Source organism: Chrysochloris asiatica, unplaced genomic scaffold (assembly GCF_000296735.1).
Source record: "Chrysochloris asiatica unplaced genomic scaffold, ChrAsi1.0 scaffold00076, whole genome shotgun sequence".
Taxonomy (NCBI): Eukaryota; Metazoa; Chordata; class Mammalia; order Afrosoricida; family Chrysochloridae; genus Chrysochloris; species Chrysochloris asiatica.
In genome coordinates, this window is record NW_006408594.1 from 451,335 (window position 1) to 470,410 (window position 19,076).

The window sequence follows — 19,076 nt, forward strand, 5'->3', positions numbered from 1 at the left end:
GACCCATAGTGACCCTGTACAGGGTTTCCGAGGCTGTAAACCTTTGTTGCTATTGTGACCCATAGTGACCCTGTACAGGGTTTCCGAGGCTGTAAATCTTTACAGGAGCAGAAAGCCTCATCTTTCTTCTGCAGAACAGCTGGTAGTTTCAAACTACTGACCTTGCGGTTCACAGCCCGATCCATAACCACTACGCTGCCAGAGCTCCTTTACGGTAGCAGAAAGCCTCATCTTTTTCCCACGGAATAGCTGGTAGTTTTGAACTGCTGACCTTGAGGTTAACAGCCCAATTCGTAACCACTACGCTACTAGAGCTCCTTAATGTAGGGTTATTGTTGTCGTTATGTGCTGTGGAGTTGGTTCCAACTCAAAGGCTGTAAACCTTTGTTGCTGTTGTTGTTAAGTGCGGTTGAGTCGATTCCGACCCATAGTGACCCAGTACAGGGTTTCCAAGGCTGTGAATCTTTACAGGAGCAGAAAGCCTCATCTTGCTTCCGCAGAACAGCTGGTAGTTTCGAACTGCTGACCCTGAGGTTATTAGCAGCCCGATTCTTAACCACTCTCTGCTACCAGAGCTCCTTAATGTAGGGTGGTGGTTAGAAAATGGAATACTGAGTACTGGTGAGGTGCTGTAAGATAAGTACTAGACTGCAATATCAGTGTGAACCTCAACTTTGGTAGTTCAAACTCACCAGCTGCTCTTTAGAAACAGGGTCAATAATAACACATTTACTCATACCTGAGGCAAATTTTATCGGTTCTTTGAATCTCAGTTTTTGAATTAAAAAGTGGGGCTAACACCAGGAGTTCCTCATAAACTTTTGACTCATAATGACCCTGGAACAGGGTTTCCAAGGACCCTGAGAAGAGCAGTCTCTAAGAATTCCTGCTGAAGGTTTTGGTGTAACCCCTGGCCTGCAGGAGCAATCCAATACCTGGTAGCTATTGAGTATTGCTGCTGCTGCTGGGATGGAAAGAAAAAGAGGGCAATTTATAGGCCATTAGCTTGCAGTGACTTAGTATGTAGCTAAAGGTTTTATTTACTTTTGTCTCAAGAAGGAACAAGCCCTAATGACCTATTTAATGGTTTAAGGTTAAACTTTTGCAAGACCGAGTGTCAATGACTAATGCTTTGTCTACAGGTCTACAAGGCATTGTGCGAGGTGGTGAGTGGCTCCCAAGGTTTTTTCTTAGACCCACAAACTTTCCATTCTTATTGTATTTCCCCAAAAACACAAAACAAGGAACTTAGCAAATGTTAGAAGTACTTGAGATTGTCTTAATTTCTTTGGCCATTTTTCCTCAGCCTGTTTTTATAGTAGAGGAATGAAAGCTATGATTGGCTGCCTTAGGAATAACAAGGTCTAACAACATATATTGGTTCTTTTTATGGCCCATGATCCTCCAGAAAAACACTTACGTCATCAGGGCATGACCTCCCTCTTCTGAACACCCACAGTAGTCTTCAACTGTGTCATTAAATTTGCCTGGTGTGGCACTATAGGATAAGCACTAGACTGAAAGGGTGTTTGAATCGCAAAGTTGGTGGTTGAAACTCACCAGCCACTCCTTGGAAACCCTATACAGGATCGTTATGAGTCGGCCCTTAACAACAACAACGAAGCTGTACTTGTCTCACCTTCTGTCTGTGAGACCAGCAGCTCCTTGAAAACAGGCCCAGTACAAATGGTGAGCTTATGAAAGTCTGCTCAACTGAATTAGTGCTTTACTTTTATATAGCTGATCTTGAGAAAGAAATGAAAACTAACGAATTTGAGACTGACCTATACTATTGAACTTACGTAAAAGCATTTCTTAAGAAACAAACTCCAACTGCCTTTTTAGAATGGAATCTGATGGGAAACGCTAACCAAATCCTACCTGAAGTGCTATGAACGTTGGTAAAGGAGTTGTCAGAGGCACTGTAGGGCCAGGCACCAGGTGAAGGCAGCGAGGTGTTGAGGGAAGAATTAGACCCTTTGAAATGAAGAACAAGAAGAAAATGAGGCATATAATAAATGTCAGTATACCAGTAAAATGCTTGAGAATGCTTAATTTAACCTTCAGTATAAGAGAGACCAAAAACTATCTAAAAGAAAACATTGACAAAGCTTCAGAGTTTTCTGTCTTTAGCCTGAGTTATTGGTCGTGGTGGTTATGTGTCACGAAGTTGGAACCAACGCATAGCAATCCTAGCAGATACACAGCCAAATGCTGGGTGTGGAGTGAATGCAAAGAATGTTTCACTTATTTACCTGTGGTGTTATCCCGCAGAAGTTGGTGGTCAGTATCTACAATGGGAGACGTGGCTGTACCCCCAAGCACACTTCCTGGGGTGACGTAGGGGTCAGATTCAGGGTCAATGTTTTGGATACCTTTCCATGGCACTCCTGGTTGGAATTCTGAGATGAGAACAAATATTTAAGAGGAGGAGGCTCCAAATATGACAAAGTTACCTTCTTGCCACAGAGATAGGTACTGATCTATTTTGTTTTCAAATTCTCATCATGCTGCAAAAAAAAATCAGCATGAGTATCTTCTGCATCTTTGTATTACAACAACATTGGTGACCATCCCTCTGCCTGTCTGTGGAAGAGACCTTGGTGCCACTGCTCCACAATACCTGGCCCAGGTACTAGATCTTCCTACTCATGGAGATTAAGGTTTGAAGGTAGGGAAAGCAGGATTGAGTTCTCTGGGGCTCCTGAAAATGGTCCAGGCATCTAGGCCAAGAAACTGGTGTAGATCAGTGATGTCTCCCATTTTCTTCACCAAAAACTGGCTGAGAATGAATCAAAGAAAATGCAATACAAATCACAACTATACAGGTCATCCAGGAATAATGTGGTACTGAAATTCCTGGAATATATTTAAGAGGTTACAATCTTTTTCTTTTTTTTAAAAGTCAACTTAAATCATATTCAAAGCTAAATGGTGGTGGTGGTTATGTGGTGGCATCAGTTCCGACTCATAGCGACCCCATATAAGATTTCTGAGGCTGTAGATCTTTATGGGAGCAGAAAGCTTCATCTCCTGCAGAGTGGCTGGTAGATTTGAACTGCTGACCTTGTAGTTAGCAGTCTAACTCATAATACATTATGTTACCAGGGCTCCTTTACATATATGGAAAAGCAGTCTGGAAGAACAGATACCAAATTCTAGGAATTACCAATTTTCATTTTAGCTTTACTAAATTATCTAATTTTTCTACCATGAAAGCAGATTTATGTCAAAAAGAAAAACCAAAAAACCCCCACCAAAACAGCCAAGTACAACATTTAACCAACAACCTCAGTGCACCCACTACTGCATATCGGCAACCTAATGAAATTGACTTGTTCAATGACGAAATCAGGCAAGTCACCAGATAGAATGACCAGTACCAGGCCGACCGTCACCTTCCCTGACCTCCAGATGCCACGCCTCCTAATGATGGGGCTTAAAAAGGTCATGGGAAAATGGAATGAAAGGACAATGGCATTTTCCACAAATATTTGGAGACCCTCGCATGCCTGAGCGGTATTTCCTACTGTACCTTACTGTGTACCGTGTGTAGCTGATGAGAATCCATACTTGTCTTCCGGACTGAAAGCTACAGAGCAGGGCCCCCAGCTAATGAGCATTCTCTATCTGCCCACAGTACACAGCCCGTGCCTGGCTTTTATCAGATAATCATTACCGAATGAAGAAAAGCAAAATCGAGGGACTTCAGTAAAGTAGGATACAAAAGCGATGTGCTCAGGACCTGAAATTAGCACTGAAAACACCAATGCTATTCCTGAAAAACATGTTTCTGGGACAATACCTGGAGGCCAGCTGGCATTGCTGGATTTACTTCCGATTTTATTTGTTGGTGGAGATTTGGCAGGTAACCAGCTATCACCAGCAGGACCTGTATGGCCACCCAGTGTGTCACCCGGGATGATATCAAACTGGTTGTATGGTGACCCTCCTCGGGTCTTACCAGGGGCCACAATAGCGCCTGAGAAAGAGGAGAGAAAGTTAATCTACACCTAGAAATGATTCCTTTGGACAGAACTTGCTTATCATTTATTTATCTAAGCAGCTCAAACAGATACAATACTCTGAAGCTTGTGGAGTAAAAAAAAGTTCTGGAGTAAGAGGTCTTTGAGGTGCTCTATCTAATGAGCAGTATAATGAGGAACAAAACAGTTCACCTAGATGAGCCTCTCAGTTTCCCATGTATATATACAAGGTTGTTTTCATTCTGGAACATTCCTTTCAATTTTAAAATTGCTACGGTCTTCTGAATTAATGAAACGTTTACAAACTACAGATGACACGATTTATTCCCATAGTTTCTATGCTAAGAACTTGTGAGTGAGAAGCAGGAAGAATGCTAACACACAATTCACTGCGGACCAGAGGGTTTAAACTACATCTCTACTGAGGCTTCCCACCCAAGTTCCTTAGTGCTGACCAGGCCTCATGGAAGAGGTGGGGTCAAGAGAGAGTCTGCTGAAGGGACACGCATCTGCAATTGCTTTAAATTCCAAGGCAATGAGATGGAATTCCCACAGAGGGTCCTTGTCATGGCTCATGGCACCAGCAGTGGACGCTGTAGTTCTACAGTCTAGACCTTCTCTGTAACGGCTTTCCTGAGAGCATTTCCGTGGTTTTGTCAGTGCCCCTCACCCCCTTTATGCATTTTACAGGGGAAAAAAAATGTAAAGCCTTAAATTATCTTGAATAAACAAGGAACAGAATTACAGGCATCCTTGAGATATCTTTCTACTTTTGTTGTCTCAAATGAATTTTATAATACTGCATTGTGTCACCTGATCTTTTCTTAGAATGTTTGGAAACAGCATTATTTCTAGGATAATGTATTCAAAACCTTGTCTAAATATCAGTAAATAACCTGCTTGGTTTGGTCTAGCAGGAGAGTAAAACTAAGGCCATCTCCCTATCATTTGCTGCCCGGAAGCCACTGGCAGAAAATTTTGGCTCCAGAGCACATTATGATGCAGTCGTGGAAAACGCAAAGCTCAGTTACCCTGGAGATTGCTAAGGAAGTTGGGAAAATAGATGTATATCCTCTACGAAGGCAAGTGGCTATTTAAGCTTCATGATAGCCTCTCACATGCCATTTGGTAGTTCCTGTCTACCAAATATTCCTGTTGTGTCCTTGGAGATTAGGGGAGCCAAGTGACCAACAGCTTAAAGAAGTAGTGACAGTATCTAGAACTATACATTACCGGCTGTGTGTGTGTATACTATTCAGACTTTCTGATTTCAATGAATCATTCTTGATTTTGTTGTACCAAGTCAAACACTACTGCCTCAGGACAGCAGGCAGAAAATGCTGTGCGGCTACGTCCCCAATCTCCTGGATGGGCACATTAAAGAGGGTTTTACAAAGGAAACCAGAAAGCAGTCACACCAAATGACCTAGCTGGGGCTGCAGCTGCCAAGTAGGAACAGCCAGACACATCTGTACTCGGTTCCCAGAGACACAGCTGAGGCCAACTGAACTACTGTCAAAGGAAGCAAACATTGAAACAAAGGCTGAAGGAAGGCTCTGAAATCCTTTATCTGCTTTACAGGGAACTGGAGAAGCCCTTACAGAGACTTATGAAGAGCCAGTGACAACCACAGTTACAACTAGAGCCTGTGGTGCCCTCAAATGCCATCTTTGCACTCACTGGAATGAATTCACAAAGGACATGGAAACTTTGCCCAAAGTTCAAACCTCATGTACGGGCCTATGAGTCATCTTCTGGAGAAGGGCAAGGATATTTTTAAAAAGCTGATGTGCTTAACTGGGTTCAAATCACCAATGTATGTAACTGTGCCTCAAAAACTCAACAAGCAGATTCTGTTTTCTCAGCTAGTTGATTTGTGTTCCACCACGTTCACTGCTACGTAAATGACCTCAACCGCGTGGCTCTTGGGCTATCAAGCGTCCCTTAATTGGAACCAGTGCTTCTATGTTTCTTGTGATTTGACAAACATATAACACAACCTTCTTATCCTAGGTGATCTTGAAATTTCGAAAAAAGACCAAGAGACTCATTAGAAGAAGGTTGAAAACCTAGGCTTCAAATAATATTTTAGGATGCTTCCTCAAGCCAAGTTCGGAGTCAGAACAGCTCCAACTCACAAAGTGTGGCTTCCTCTTACCATTTTTGTGCATATTGGCTTCCTGTGTGGCTACAGAGGGCAGTCCCTCCATCATGGAGGTCCACTGTTTAAAGCGAGACTCGGTTCCAGCCTCCTTCCCACCAACCATGCCATAGTCCATGCCGCCAGAGCTGAAGCCTAAAACGCAGAACCACATTTTATGTCTTTCTGTACATCCCAAGTAACAGCAACCAAGAGTTCTGATGCAGAGCCCACTCAAAGACTGGTTTACATGAGCTTTTCCCACCCACATGCAGATATTTTGATTCAAAACTTAGTCTTAGCTCCTGTTTTCTTAAAACAAAACAAAAAGCAATACAATGACTTTATTAAGTATGAAAAAGTATACGGTTTCAATCTCCTACCTAAGGCTACCTCAGTGTACCTGCACACTCACTTATTCATCAGCTAACATTTGGGCCAGAGATTCTCCAACTACGAAGGAGATGTCCACAAATCACACCAATATGGCGCAGGAGAGGCGGAAGGGCTGTGGTAAGAGTACCTGGAGGAGGAAAGGTTTCCGAGAAGAAGGGGAAATTGATCTAGGGCCTGAGAGTAGGTATTGGAGTAAGTAAGGGAAAAAAGAACAGAAGGTCTGGCTCATGACTCTGGCTCAGCACTTTAGGGACTGGTGAATTCACCGTGTAGGGGACAGACAGCTAGCTCACTGTGGGATTAAAGCAAGGTGAAGAGTGGCAGGAGACAGGGAGAAATGAAGAGGCAGGCTGTGTAAGCTCTTGTACATCAGGCCAAGGAGCTGGGAGCTTTTGTCTCTAAGGTGAAAGACAAAGACATTTGTAAGAGAGAGAAAGAGAGAGAGAGAGAGAGAAAGCAGATTTGTGTTTTGAAAAGACAATTGGTCCTGTGAGAATGGGTTGAAAGGGTGTCTGGGTAGAATCTGAGAGATCAACTTGAAAGCGGTAAACAAGGGGGACCGTGGGGCTTCAGTTAGCAGTTAGGTAGAGGTCCAGAGTTTACTTTGGGGTTACTGCTTTACCACAGCTCAGGAGAGCCATATGAGAAAGGTTTGTGGCTACTGTCCATCTTGAGTAGCAACATACAAAACACTTCTTCAAATGGTCTCTCAAAAATGTAAAAACAAGTAACTAAAATGAACAAATGAAATGGAGGAGGGGACAGAAAGCACAAGAAAGGGCTATAGAGAAAAGAGAAGGCATCAGAGGAGGTATAGCCACACAGCACAGAGCAGGCATACTGGGAGGTGAGCGGGGCACCCAGATGCCCTCAGAACCCCAAAGCCAGGATTGAACCCATGCTGTCTCCACTTTGCTCTCCATCCATCTAGAGAGATCCTGTTCTCTCCTCCTTCATCCTTAGTATTTCTGTGGCCTTCCAGTTCCATTTACCTAATCCTCACTGACGGTCCATGTCATGGTGTTCCCTGTGTGTTTACCCTATTTGTCTGCGTAGCTTTATAAATGCATCATGAATCAGGTTCAAATCTGTTCTCAAATCGACTTGATCAATATTTAAAATGTTGTTATTTATATCTACATAAAGAACACTATTCCACCACACTGAATTTATTAATTATGCTGTTCGTAACTGAATTTATTAATCCAAGTAATTGTTAAGCGGGTGGAGGATGGAAGGCAGAAATCCTTGGAATGAGATGGAAATATTCTGAAGTTGATGATTTTTAAAAAAGAATGGTTAAGGATATTCTTTTCTAGTGGCCTATGCACCTGAAATAGAAGTATGGCTAGACAGGGAGATTGAAAAGAACAAAGGCATGCTCTGACACACAGCCTTGGATGAAATAAGCTGGTTGGTATCTCTGCCTTTGACAAAGAAAACTAGCACAAGGTACTTGGCTTCCTGGTGTTCAGATAGCTTGGTTCTAATCATAGAGCGTGAGTATTGGTGTGACGCTGTGGGTTAATGCACTGGACTGCAAAGTCGGTATGAATCACAGGGTCTACAGTTCAAACTCACCAGCCGCTCCTCGGAAACCCTTACCAGGGTCGCTATGGGTTGGAACTGACTCACTGGCACTTAACAACAACAATCACAGAGAAAGAACTTTTGGGGGAAAAAAAAAATCCTAGGATTCTGGTTAAGATGAAAATAAAAAACTTATAGCTTAGTTATGGATACGTTAGTACCTCTAACACTCATTTAAAGCAATAGTGAATTAAGGTCTGTTAATTTCATGTGCTTAGATTTCTTTTGTGACACAAGAAATATAAAGAACTAAGTTATAAATCTTAGAGGTAGAAGAGCTAGAACAGTTCCACATGAAACTTTGTGGCCATCACCATCAGCACTGTATGGCTGCAACGTAACTCAATGGCGAGACTTGGGTAAGAAAAATGAAGGGAAAGACAGAAAGAAACCTGAGAGGTTCTGTCTACAAACCCAAGACGAGGAGGGAAAGTCAAAGCTTAAGTGCCGTCGAGTCGGTTCTGACTCACAGCAACTCTGTATAGGGTTTTCAAGGAGCAGTTGGTAAGCTTGAACCACCGACCTTGTGGTTCAAACGGACTCCTGGGACTAGTTAGGAGGCCCTCATTCCTAGAAAGAAGAGTAGGGGCTTTATTTATCTACTCCGGCAAATCCAAACTCCAGCACTTCACTATGCCGACTCCTCACAAACACAGAACATTAAATCAAGGCACGTAGCTCAGTTTATTTTGTGTCTAATTTATGCTAGGCTCTATGTTAGGAGCTGAGATACAAATACAGGGAAGACATGCCCCTTATCTTCACTGGACCTCACTTCACCAGTATACAACTATGAGTCATTCTTGCAAAGACAATCCTTTGCTTCCAGTATCTGTTCTTGCTGGAGAGACTGTCTTCTACTGCCACGCCTACTTCACCTATCCGCTGCTACCACCTGGCTCAGCATTCAGCACAGTGCTTACCTTCTCCAGGAAATCTTAGGGGAAACCTGGAAACCCTCTCAAATCAACTTTTCCTGAAATGACCACTGCTTTACTTCCTTTGTATATGGCTTGCTTTGTTTTCTGTTACTCTTTTTTGTATGTTAAGAAACAAACCATTATTGTTAAGTGACGTCCAGTCAGTTTTGAACTCACAGATTCCCTGTAGAGGGTTTCTGAGGCCGCAAATCTTTGCAACAGCAGAAAGCCTCATGTTTCTCCTGCAGAGCAACTGGTGAGGATAAATTATAAATGGAAAAAAAAATCCCACCCATAATCCTATTCCCATTTCCACATGCAACAGCACCACAACCGTAATCCTGGTGTAGGTAAAAGCGGCTGCTCTGCCACTGAAAAAACACCACAAAAATCACAAACCTGCTTCTCCCTGAGTGGACCACCCACATCAACATTACCAATTCTGATAAATTTTAAACATAAAGAGTAAAATATTAGCACTGTGCTTTCTAATGAGAGATGAAGGACTTTTGGTTTCTCTCCTAGTTCAGATGTCTATGGATACCTGTGGCTTCCTACCAGGATGAACCACTTCTTCCTACACCGCTCTCACATCGTCGTAGTCAGAGATCACTAGGATATCTTACTCATATTAAGTAGAACAGAACGTGTTTAGTAGAAGTAGAATTAATAGTGTCATTTCATCCTTTAAAATTATTTTTTAGATATATGCCTTACCTCCAAGCCCCTAAGCCCAGGCACACAAATAGTAAAACATATGTGAACCACAAGGCTGGCAGTTCAAACCTACCAGCTACTCCATGGAAACCCTATACAGGGTCACTATGAGTCACTGAACAACAAGAACATTATGACTTAACAACTCGATTAAGTCAGTATTCATTTTTGTAGTAAGCAGAGAATTAGAAGCTGTTTAACCAAAATTATCTGTTAAGGATTTGTTACCTCGTCATTAGAGTTGTTAAACTTTTAAATTTGGACAAAGCATATAAAAAGACGATCTATCAGGATGTAAGAAACTTTGGACCTAGCTTGCTACCTACAGGTTACCTTTTTTTCCCCCAGTTTGAGTTACTCGGCATTGTTGTTGGTAAGTGCTGTTGAGCCTGTTCTGACTCACAGGGTTTCCTAAGGAGCAGCTGATGGGTTTGAACTGCTGACCTTTTGGTTCACAGTCCAGTGCTGATACTGTACATGTCTATTACACTTTTACAATATAACATTTGAGGAAATAATTTAATCTCTTCATATACTTCAAAAATATATTTTTTGTCAAATCTTAGATGCACAGTTTAGCTTATTCAAAACACACAGCCAAATCAGACCCCAAATTTTCAGTTCATATATGTCTGATAATTAAGGAAAACTGTAACTGAGAAAACTACACTCTGAATCTTATATGGTATATTTTAAACAGTCAAGTCACAATATGACAAACACCTAGTGTTGTTGTTGTTGTTGAGTGCCGTCGAGTCGGTTCTGACTCATTGCGACCCAGTATAGAGTTTCTGAGGAGCAGCTAGTGCATTTGAATTGCCAACCCTGTGGTTCAAACTGATCTTGCGGTCCAGCGCATTATCCCACACAGCACACACCAGGACTCCTAGATACCATAAAATGCTAAAGTCAATATGCTATTGCTCCTTAGCTTATAATCATATAATACACAGCTAAATTTATAAGCTATTTATAAAATTGCTGTTGTGAAGTGCCGTTGAGTCAATTCCGACCCATAGTGATGCTGTATAGGGTTTCCAAGGAGCAGCTGGTGAGCTTGAACCACCGACCTTGCAGTTCAAACAGCTTTGCAGTCTGGCCCATTAACCCACAGCACCACACCAGGACTCCATTTATAAAACTGTTGTTATGTGCCGTGGAGTCAGTTCCGACTCATAGTGACCCTGTACAGGGTTTCCGAGGCTGTAAATCTTTACGGGAGCAGAAAGCCTCATTTTCCTCCCGTGGAACAGTGGTAGTTTCAAACTGCTGACCTTGCAGTTCGCAGCCCGATTTGTAACTACTACGCTACCAGAGCTCCTTTATTTATAAAATTAGATGATGGTAAAGAAAATATGAACATTCTTCAGTACGTATGTCTAAGTGTATCTACTAAACTTTGGTCACCTACCCCTTGGGACTGAGTAAGAATCAAGCACAGTAATTAGAAACATCATCAAGTACTCTACCAGGGCATGGTGGGAAAGGTATATACTGCCAAAAATGAATGCATTCGCAGCTAACACATAGCTTTATTTTTAAATTTAAGAGGCAGAAAATATTAAATATTTTCAGGCCTGTCATTGTAAGAAAAATTGTCATGTGATTTTGGGCTCTGAATACCTAATTGACGAAGGCATGCCCAGTCTACAAGAAATGACATGCAAGTTTCCCCACACACTTTACGTAGTACACTCGGAATATGTGTTTCTATTTAAAAGGACCCATGTCACTAACCAATGTTATTCAAGCTGTTTGAAGGTGCTTTTCTGTGCAGCTAATGGCAAGTCCTAGGGGTAGGCAATGAGAAGAACTGCTTCCATTAAAAATGTCAACGAGAGAGATGGAGCGGCTGGGGACTCTAGACCTAGAGAGGGAGAGGGGCTGTTGGCTGACCACTGGGGGGCAGGCTTGCAGGGTATATCCTTTGGTTGGTTGATGATGCATGGAGGGGATTGTAACCATGGCAATGATATACGATAGGATGAATGTAAAGCTAATGTTCTCCCATGTAAATGATCACATAATTCACAATAAAACATTAAATAAACAACAAAAAAAATGTCAAAGAGCTGCATTTGGCTTTCACACGCTATTTGCTTTCATTGAGTGGGTTCTACCTTGAGAAGAAGGCACTTTGACGAACCCGGAAGGAAGAACAGTTATGCTGTTCTATTACTACACATTTTGTTTCAATTTAGAGCCACTCAACACATGCTAAGCTCCATCTTCCTAAAACTGATGAAGACGGAGGAGCCTGGGATAGTAGCTGCTGCGCCTGTTTGGCACTCTAGTGTTCTGCAGCCCTGATGTGTACACCTTGGTGAGATGTGGGCCGAGGTAGAACTTGCCCTTCTTCTCTGTACAGTGGAAGAGAGGACGTTCTCAGGCACATGGGTAAGCTGGAAGTGAATTTCCTTAGACCTACCCAGGATCACATGCCATGGAATCTTTGCTCACTCCTGTATGTCTGTGCCCCAGGTTGGTGGGTCACACACTGATGCCTAGAGAGCAGGGCATTTGGCCACGATCCCTCTGCCACCTTGGACCAGGGTTTCAGGTACCCCCCAGCTCTTATTTTCCACTTTGTAGAGCCCAGGGTCCTACTGACCTAGAATGTCAATGCTGTTTAGTTTGAGCAGAAACCTGTGGTGGGCTGTGTAGCCCTTTTAACGGTTTACTTTATTTATCATTTCAATTCCTACTGCCTCACTGCTGAACTTCTGTTCATAACATGCTCTCCAGTTCTGAAAGAGCTACGATTTGCTTGCCAAAAGATTCTGAATGAATGTCAAAGGTTTAACCATATTTGTGTGAGTTCTATCAGAGGGCATGCTGTATCAGATGACTCTCAGCGGTTTGCCCTATATTTTGAGGGCCTCATGGTTTGCCAGAGAAGGCAGTCTTATCCATAAAACTGAATACACGTCCCTGTCCTTATTAAAACTGTAGTGGCAGACATGTATGGCACTTACAGCCTGTAAAAATCTGTAACACAGCTTTGAAAAATCCCAGGGGCCATTCATAAGCATGTTGCAGTGAACGACCGCTTTGGACCTGGAGAGACTGGAGGCCCATCTCTACTATTTAAAACCTGTTGTGTAGTGAGCTTCGGAAAATCATGAAAACCGTACTGGAGTCTGAGCTCTCTTATCTGGAAAACGTGGATTAGGTCTACCTGCCTTGGTTAGCTGCAGTGAGAAAGGGGGCTGTGGCAGTCCAACTTCTAGCCGAAGTCCCGAACACGACAGATTAAATAATGAAAAATGAAAAATGGCAATATTCTACACGAAGAACTTACCAGAACCATATCCAGGTATTGGCCCTTTGGTTTGAAGGTCTGGGAGCCCCACATTCAGAGCATTGGGTACCATGTTGTCCAGATGTGGCTTGGGCCCAACAGGATGAGATGGCGAATGCTTCATGCTAGGTTGTCTCTGCTGCTGCTGCTGCTGCTGCAGAGCACTCACCATCCGAGCAAGCTGCCGGGTGTGGGGCAACAGGGCGCACGAGGCCCAAGGGAAAACAGACAACTGATGAGCTTCTAACAGCACAGACTTCCTAGGACTCCGTTCTGCTATCAGAGACGTTACGCCAAGAAGCACTCCCTCACACAGCTGACTAGAGACCCATCCACTCCCACACCTACGCACTGCTATGGAGCAGATTCTGACTCATGGCGAACCCATGCTTCCATCGGGTTTTCAATAGCTGTGTTTTCTTAAACAGTCGAGTGCATTACACCTCCCACTGACCAGGAGACCCCTTACCTGCTGCTCCTGCTGCTGACGCACAGCCTGAGAGATCTTCCTCTGGTTCTGTAACAACTGCTGCTGCTGTTGCTGCTGCTGGAGGAGGAGCTGGCAAGCCTACAAAACAAGAGTGGAGACCAGGGGGCTCCTCAGCCCGACTCCCTGAGAACCATGAACTAAGGTCACTAATTCCAAACGATCACTGAGGAACACATCATCCAGCTTCTGGTCCACTGGTTTTATTTACCAACAGGTAAACAGATCTATAAGGAGCCCAGGTGGCGTAGTGACTATAAAAGCTCCTGGCTGCTACCCACTGGCAGCCTGCCTCCCTAATGACGTACAGCCCCGACGGGACCACTATTAGTGGAATGCACTCAACAGCAGTGGGCTGGGCTGGGTGTGTTAGATGGCGGTGGAGTCCATCTCCACTCACAGCAGCCCCATGTGATGGAGCAGATCGACAGGGCTGCCTCCCTCAGACTCAGTCACTGGATGGGTTAGAACCACGCAGCTGAGTGCTTCACTGCTGGGCCACCAAGACTCCTCCCTACCAACAACACTTAAGCACATCCAATAGTTTGCATAAAAGTATGAACTAGTCACCTCCAATCATAAAAACTGGAAAGAGAAATGAACCAAATTACAAGTAAAGAAAACAGCACACAATGTGGTCAGAGGGAACTGTGAGACTCACCAACTGAAATTGTGGCATCTGGGGCAGCTGGCTCAGCATGGCGATTTGTTGGGGAGATAACTGGAGCCCCACATTGAAAAGACCTGGACTCAGGCCGCTGTTGGGGAACTGCTTGAGCATTGAGGCAGAAACCTAGACACATACACACCAAGAAGGAGAGGTCAGGTTCTGGAGAGATCTAAGGCAAGTGCTGTCAACATTACCCCTGAAAACATTCCTCTCCAATATCACACATGATGGGGAGCGGCACACCAGCGTAACAACCATTTACTCAGCAGCAAGGTTAAGATGTTGTTGTCAGGTGCCACTGAGTCGGAACTGACTCATAGTGACCCCATGCACAGCAGAACGAAACAATGTCTGATCCTGGGCCAACCTCACTACCGCTGCCACACTTGACGCCATCAATGACGCCAACTGGCTGATCCATCTCGTTGGGGGTCTTCCTCTTTTTCTCTGACCCTCCACCTTACCCAGCATGACTTCCTTCTCCAGCGACTGTTTCCTCCGGACAATGTGTCCAAAGTAGGAGAGACGAAGCTTAGCCATCTTGGCCTCCAAGGAGCACTCTGGTTGTACTTCTTCCAAAACAGATCTATTGGTTCTTTTGGCAGTCCATGGCACTTTCAGTATTCTACTCCAACACCACAACTCAAAGGCATCAATTCTTCTACGATCTTCCTTATTCACTGTCCAGCTTTCGCATCCATATGAGGTTATTGAAAATACCATGGCTTGGGTCAGGTGCACCTTGGTCCTCAAGCTGACATCTCTGCTCTTCAGTACTTTAAAAATAGTTCCTGTGCAGCAGATTTGCCCAATGTTATACGTCGTCTTATCTCTTGACCGCTGCTTCCGCGAGTGTTGACAGTTGATCCAAGAAGAATGAAGTCGTCCTTGACAACTTCAATCTTTTCTCCATTGATAAGAATGTTGTTTATTGGTCCAGTGGTGAGGATTTTTGTTTTCTTGACATTGAGATGTAATCCATATTGAAGGCTGTGCTCTTTAATCTTCATAAGTAAATGTTTCAAGTCCTCTTCACTTTCAGCAAGCAAGGTTGTATCATCAGCATATCATAGGCTGTTAATGAGTCTTCCACCAATCCTGATGCCACATTTTTCTTCATAGAACCCAGCTTCTCGTATTATTTGCTCAGCATACAGGTTAAACAAGTATGGTGAAGAACACAATCCTGTCGCACACCCTTCCCAAGATAACACCTTATTATTCTCTTCTTTTCTACAATAAAAACTGTGAAAAAATGTAAAGGTATACATTTTGTAGCAAAAGGAGGGGAGTGATTGACTTTGCAGTCCAGAAGCGGAGGGCCTTGGGACCTTCAAGGAAGAAGAGTGGAGTGTGGGACCCTACTCAGAGAAACAGTGACACCAGAGATGGAGACAGAGACGATGATGTGGAGAGATGGAGTGGCTGGGGACTCTAGACCCAGAGAGGGAGAGGGGCTGTGTGCTGACGACCAGGGGGAACGCTTGCAGGGTACACCCTTTGGTTGGTTGATGATGCATGGAGGGGATTGTAACCATGGCAATGGAGCGATATACAATAGGATGAATGTAAAGCTAATAATGTTCTCACATGTAAACTATCACACACGCATGCACACACAAATGAATTCTGTATGTAGTGCTGTGGGTTAATGTCCTGGACTGCAAAGCTGGTTTGAACCTTGAGGTTGGTGGTTCAAGCTCACTGGAGGCTGCTTCTCAGAGACCCTATACAGGGGTCACTATGGGTCGGAACACACTCAATGGCACTTAACAACAAGAACATAACCAGGAAACCATCTCACAAAAACAATGTGTGTGTGTGTGTGTGCATGTATGACAGAATGCTTTTGTCTGACAAGTTAGCACTGACCGAGCACCATATGGTAAAATAGCTGCATAGAGCTAATCAACAAATGTTTAAAAGAAAGTTACCCTGTCACTCAAATGATGACAAAAATACATGAATTTGCAAAGTAACACACTGGAGTTTGAAGTTGTGACACAGTGTGGCGGAGAGCTGGTGTGGAGGGGTCCGCAGTGAATGTCCCATTCTCTCTCTGCGATTGCAGGAATAAGCTGGGCGAGGCTGCACGAACCTCTAGTGACAAGGAAAGGCGCCCCGCCCAATCTGTGAACTGTTCATTAAAAAATTTTTTTTCAGTGGAGCTAAAACGAGCTTCTCCGACTTCTAGCCATGGATTCCTCTGGGGCCACAGAGAATGGCAAATAGACAATCAATGTTTAAGTGTGTTTAGCTCTAGAATCCGTCGGTCTGGGTTCATATTCTAGCTCTGCCATTTCTAAGCAATTTATCCTAAACTCATTTCACCTTTCTGAGCCTTGCTGTTTTCATCCTAAGTCAGAATAACATTAATTTCTGTAGGTTGAGGATTATATGTGAAATGCTTCAAAACGCACTCAATAAATGGTCATATTATTCCACAAGACAGCTCTTCACATCTCTACAAAGGATTCTAATTCTCTTGCTTCTCATCTTCAGGATAAACAGCACCAGTCTCATTCAATGTCCCACAACAGAAAGGCATTTTCTAGATAGAGTAGCTTAGTCCACAATGTCACTCCTCTCCTGGGAAAAGTCATGCTTTTATTAACAGTGCCTAAGATCTCAGTTTCTGGTGACTGTATCATAACTTCTAATTCACACACTTAACTTACTGTCAATTAAAATCTACAATATTTAAATATGTTTTGCTCCTGGATCACATCATGTCTCCCCCATATAATATTTAAGAAGCTGGCTTAAAAAAAAAAAAAAAAAAAAAAAAAAGTTTCCTTTAAAAAAAAAAAAAAAAGTCTTCCCACGTTTTAGGATCTTAAATTTATCTTTATGTGCCTGGCACATATTATATGCTCACTAAATACTTACTAAAGGAGCTCTATTATATTCTAATTTCCTTAACAGTCAACTCATCAAGCTGCTTTTGAACCTATAATTCCGTTTATTCCCAGTTTGTACTCCCCCATCTGGTCAATGATAGGATTGTTGAATTTGACAAAGCTGAGGATAACCTAGTGGTGGTGATGAACTTGCTAGAGTCAGTTTGGACTTATAGTCCTTACTTATGGCCCAGTATAAGCTTCTGAGGCTACAAATCTTTAGGGGAGCAGAAAGCCTTGTCTTTTCTCCTGCAGAGTGGCTGGCAGATTTCAACTACTGACCTTGAGGCTACCAGTCCAGCTCATAATCCACTATGTTACCAGAATTCCATATAACCTAGTGTTGTTGTTAGGTACCGTGGAGTTGGTTCCAATGCAAAGTGACCCTGCCCAGGGTTTCCGGGGCTGTAAATCTTTACGGGAGCAGAACGCCTCAGCTTTCTTCTGTGAAACTGCTGGTAGTTTCCAACTGCTGACCTTGAGGTTAGCAGCCTGACTCGTAACCACTACGCTATCAGAGCTCCTTGTATAACCTAGTAGCATGCAGCTAAAAACTGCCTTCCAATCAGAAACAGATGAGCCCAGGAAGAGTCAATCATTTAATAATTTACTCAGTTATTTTAACATTTAAGGAGCTCTGGTAGCGTAGTGGTTACGAATCGGGCTGCAAACCTTAAGGTCAGCGGTTCGAAACTACCAGCTGCTCCGCGGGAGAAAGATGAGGCTTTCTACTCCCGTAAAGATTTACACCCTCGGAAACCCTATACAGGGTCGCTATGGGTCGGAACCGACTCGATGGCACTTAACAACAACAATTTTAACATTTAACCTGTATTTCATCCAAAACAACGAGACAGCTTGTTAAAGGCTCTGCTGAAATGAAGACACAATGACTAACTAAAGCATTTTCTTTAATGCTCTTAAAGGATAAGAACTAGACTGCTAATTGCAAGGTCGGCAGTTCAAACCCACCAGCTACTGCTTGGAAACCCTATACAGGGCCACTATGAATTGGAACTGACTCAACAGCACTTAACAGTATTTCTTAGTAATATTTAATAAAAATTTTACATAAATATTTAATAATATCTAGGATAATCTTGGAGTCCTGGTGTGGCGCTATGGGTTAATGTGCCAGACTGCAAAGGCATTTGAACTGCAAGGTCGGCAATTCAAGCTCATCAGTTGCTCCTTGGAAATCCTATCCAGGGTCGCTATGGGTCAGAATTGATTTGATGGCACTCAACAACAACAAAGGATAATCTTTAGCAAATTGAACTTACTGATTCCCATCTTTTGTGTTCAAAAACTATCTTTTTAATAACCTAGTCTAGAATCATGTCTGGAACTTGCCCCGAGATGATCAGTCACTGAGTTTGTTTCCCTACTTCTCCTTTCAAAACAAGCTGAAAAATTTCCCCCATTTTTCTCCCTTTCTGGGAGGGATGGGTACTTCTCATTTCTAATCTGAGGCTTCACATGATGATGAGTCCCAGGCAGTGTTTCCTGCTCCAAACGCAACCCAACCCACTGCCATCCAGGTGGCTCTGACTCACAGTGACCCTACACAACAGCACACAACTGCTCCTCACAGTTCCAGAAACTGTACATCTTTACAGAAGTAGGTAGCTCACTAAATCTGCCTACTTTGCCTCAATTTCTTTTCTTTGATTCGGACTCATAATGACCCTGTATAGGGTTTCTGAGACTGTAGATCTCTTTTTTTAAAAGGACTAGGGTTACTGTACAGGGTCGCTATGGGTCGGACCCGACTCGATGGCACTTAACAACAACAACAACAAGGGTTAGTGTTAGCAGCTAAGGTTGGGCTAGGACTAGGAGTAAGGCTCAGTCTAGTTTTTAAGGACAGTTAACCAAAAGAACCAATAGATCTGTTTTGGAAGAAGTACAGCCAGAGTGCTCCTTGGAGGCCAGGATGGCTAAGCTTCGTCTCTCCTACTTTGGACAT

At 43.3% G+C, this 19,076-nt stretch overlaps 1 protein-coding gene across 3 annotated transcripts in view; it reads right to left on the reverse strand.

The window, feature by feature from the left end:
* Positions 1-19,076, reverse strand: part of TNRC6B (trinucleotide repeat containing 6B) — a 270,951-nt gene that overhangs the window by 9,130 nt on the left and 242,745 nt on the right. For all 3 annotated transcript variants that reach the window (XM_006865165.1, XM_006865166.1, XM_006865167.1), the window contains 7 exons: positions 14,199-14,330; positions 13,520-13,618; positions 13,051-13,231; positions 6,145-6,282; positions 3,806-3,982; positions 2,256-2,402; positions 1,882-1,977 (listed from right to left, as the gene is read on the reverse strand). In XM_006865165.1, the coding sequence (XP_006865227.1) occupies positions 1,882-1,977; positions 2,256-2,402; positions 3,806-3,982; positions 6,145-6,282; positions 13,051-13,231; positions 13,520-13,618; positions 14,199-14,330 (970 nt within the window). The remainder of the gene's footprint in view (positions 1-1,881; positions 1,978-2,255; positions 2,403-3,805; positions 3,983-6,144; positions 6,283-13,050; positions 13,232-13,519; positions 13,619-14,198; positions 14,331-19,076) is intronic.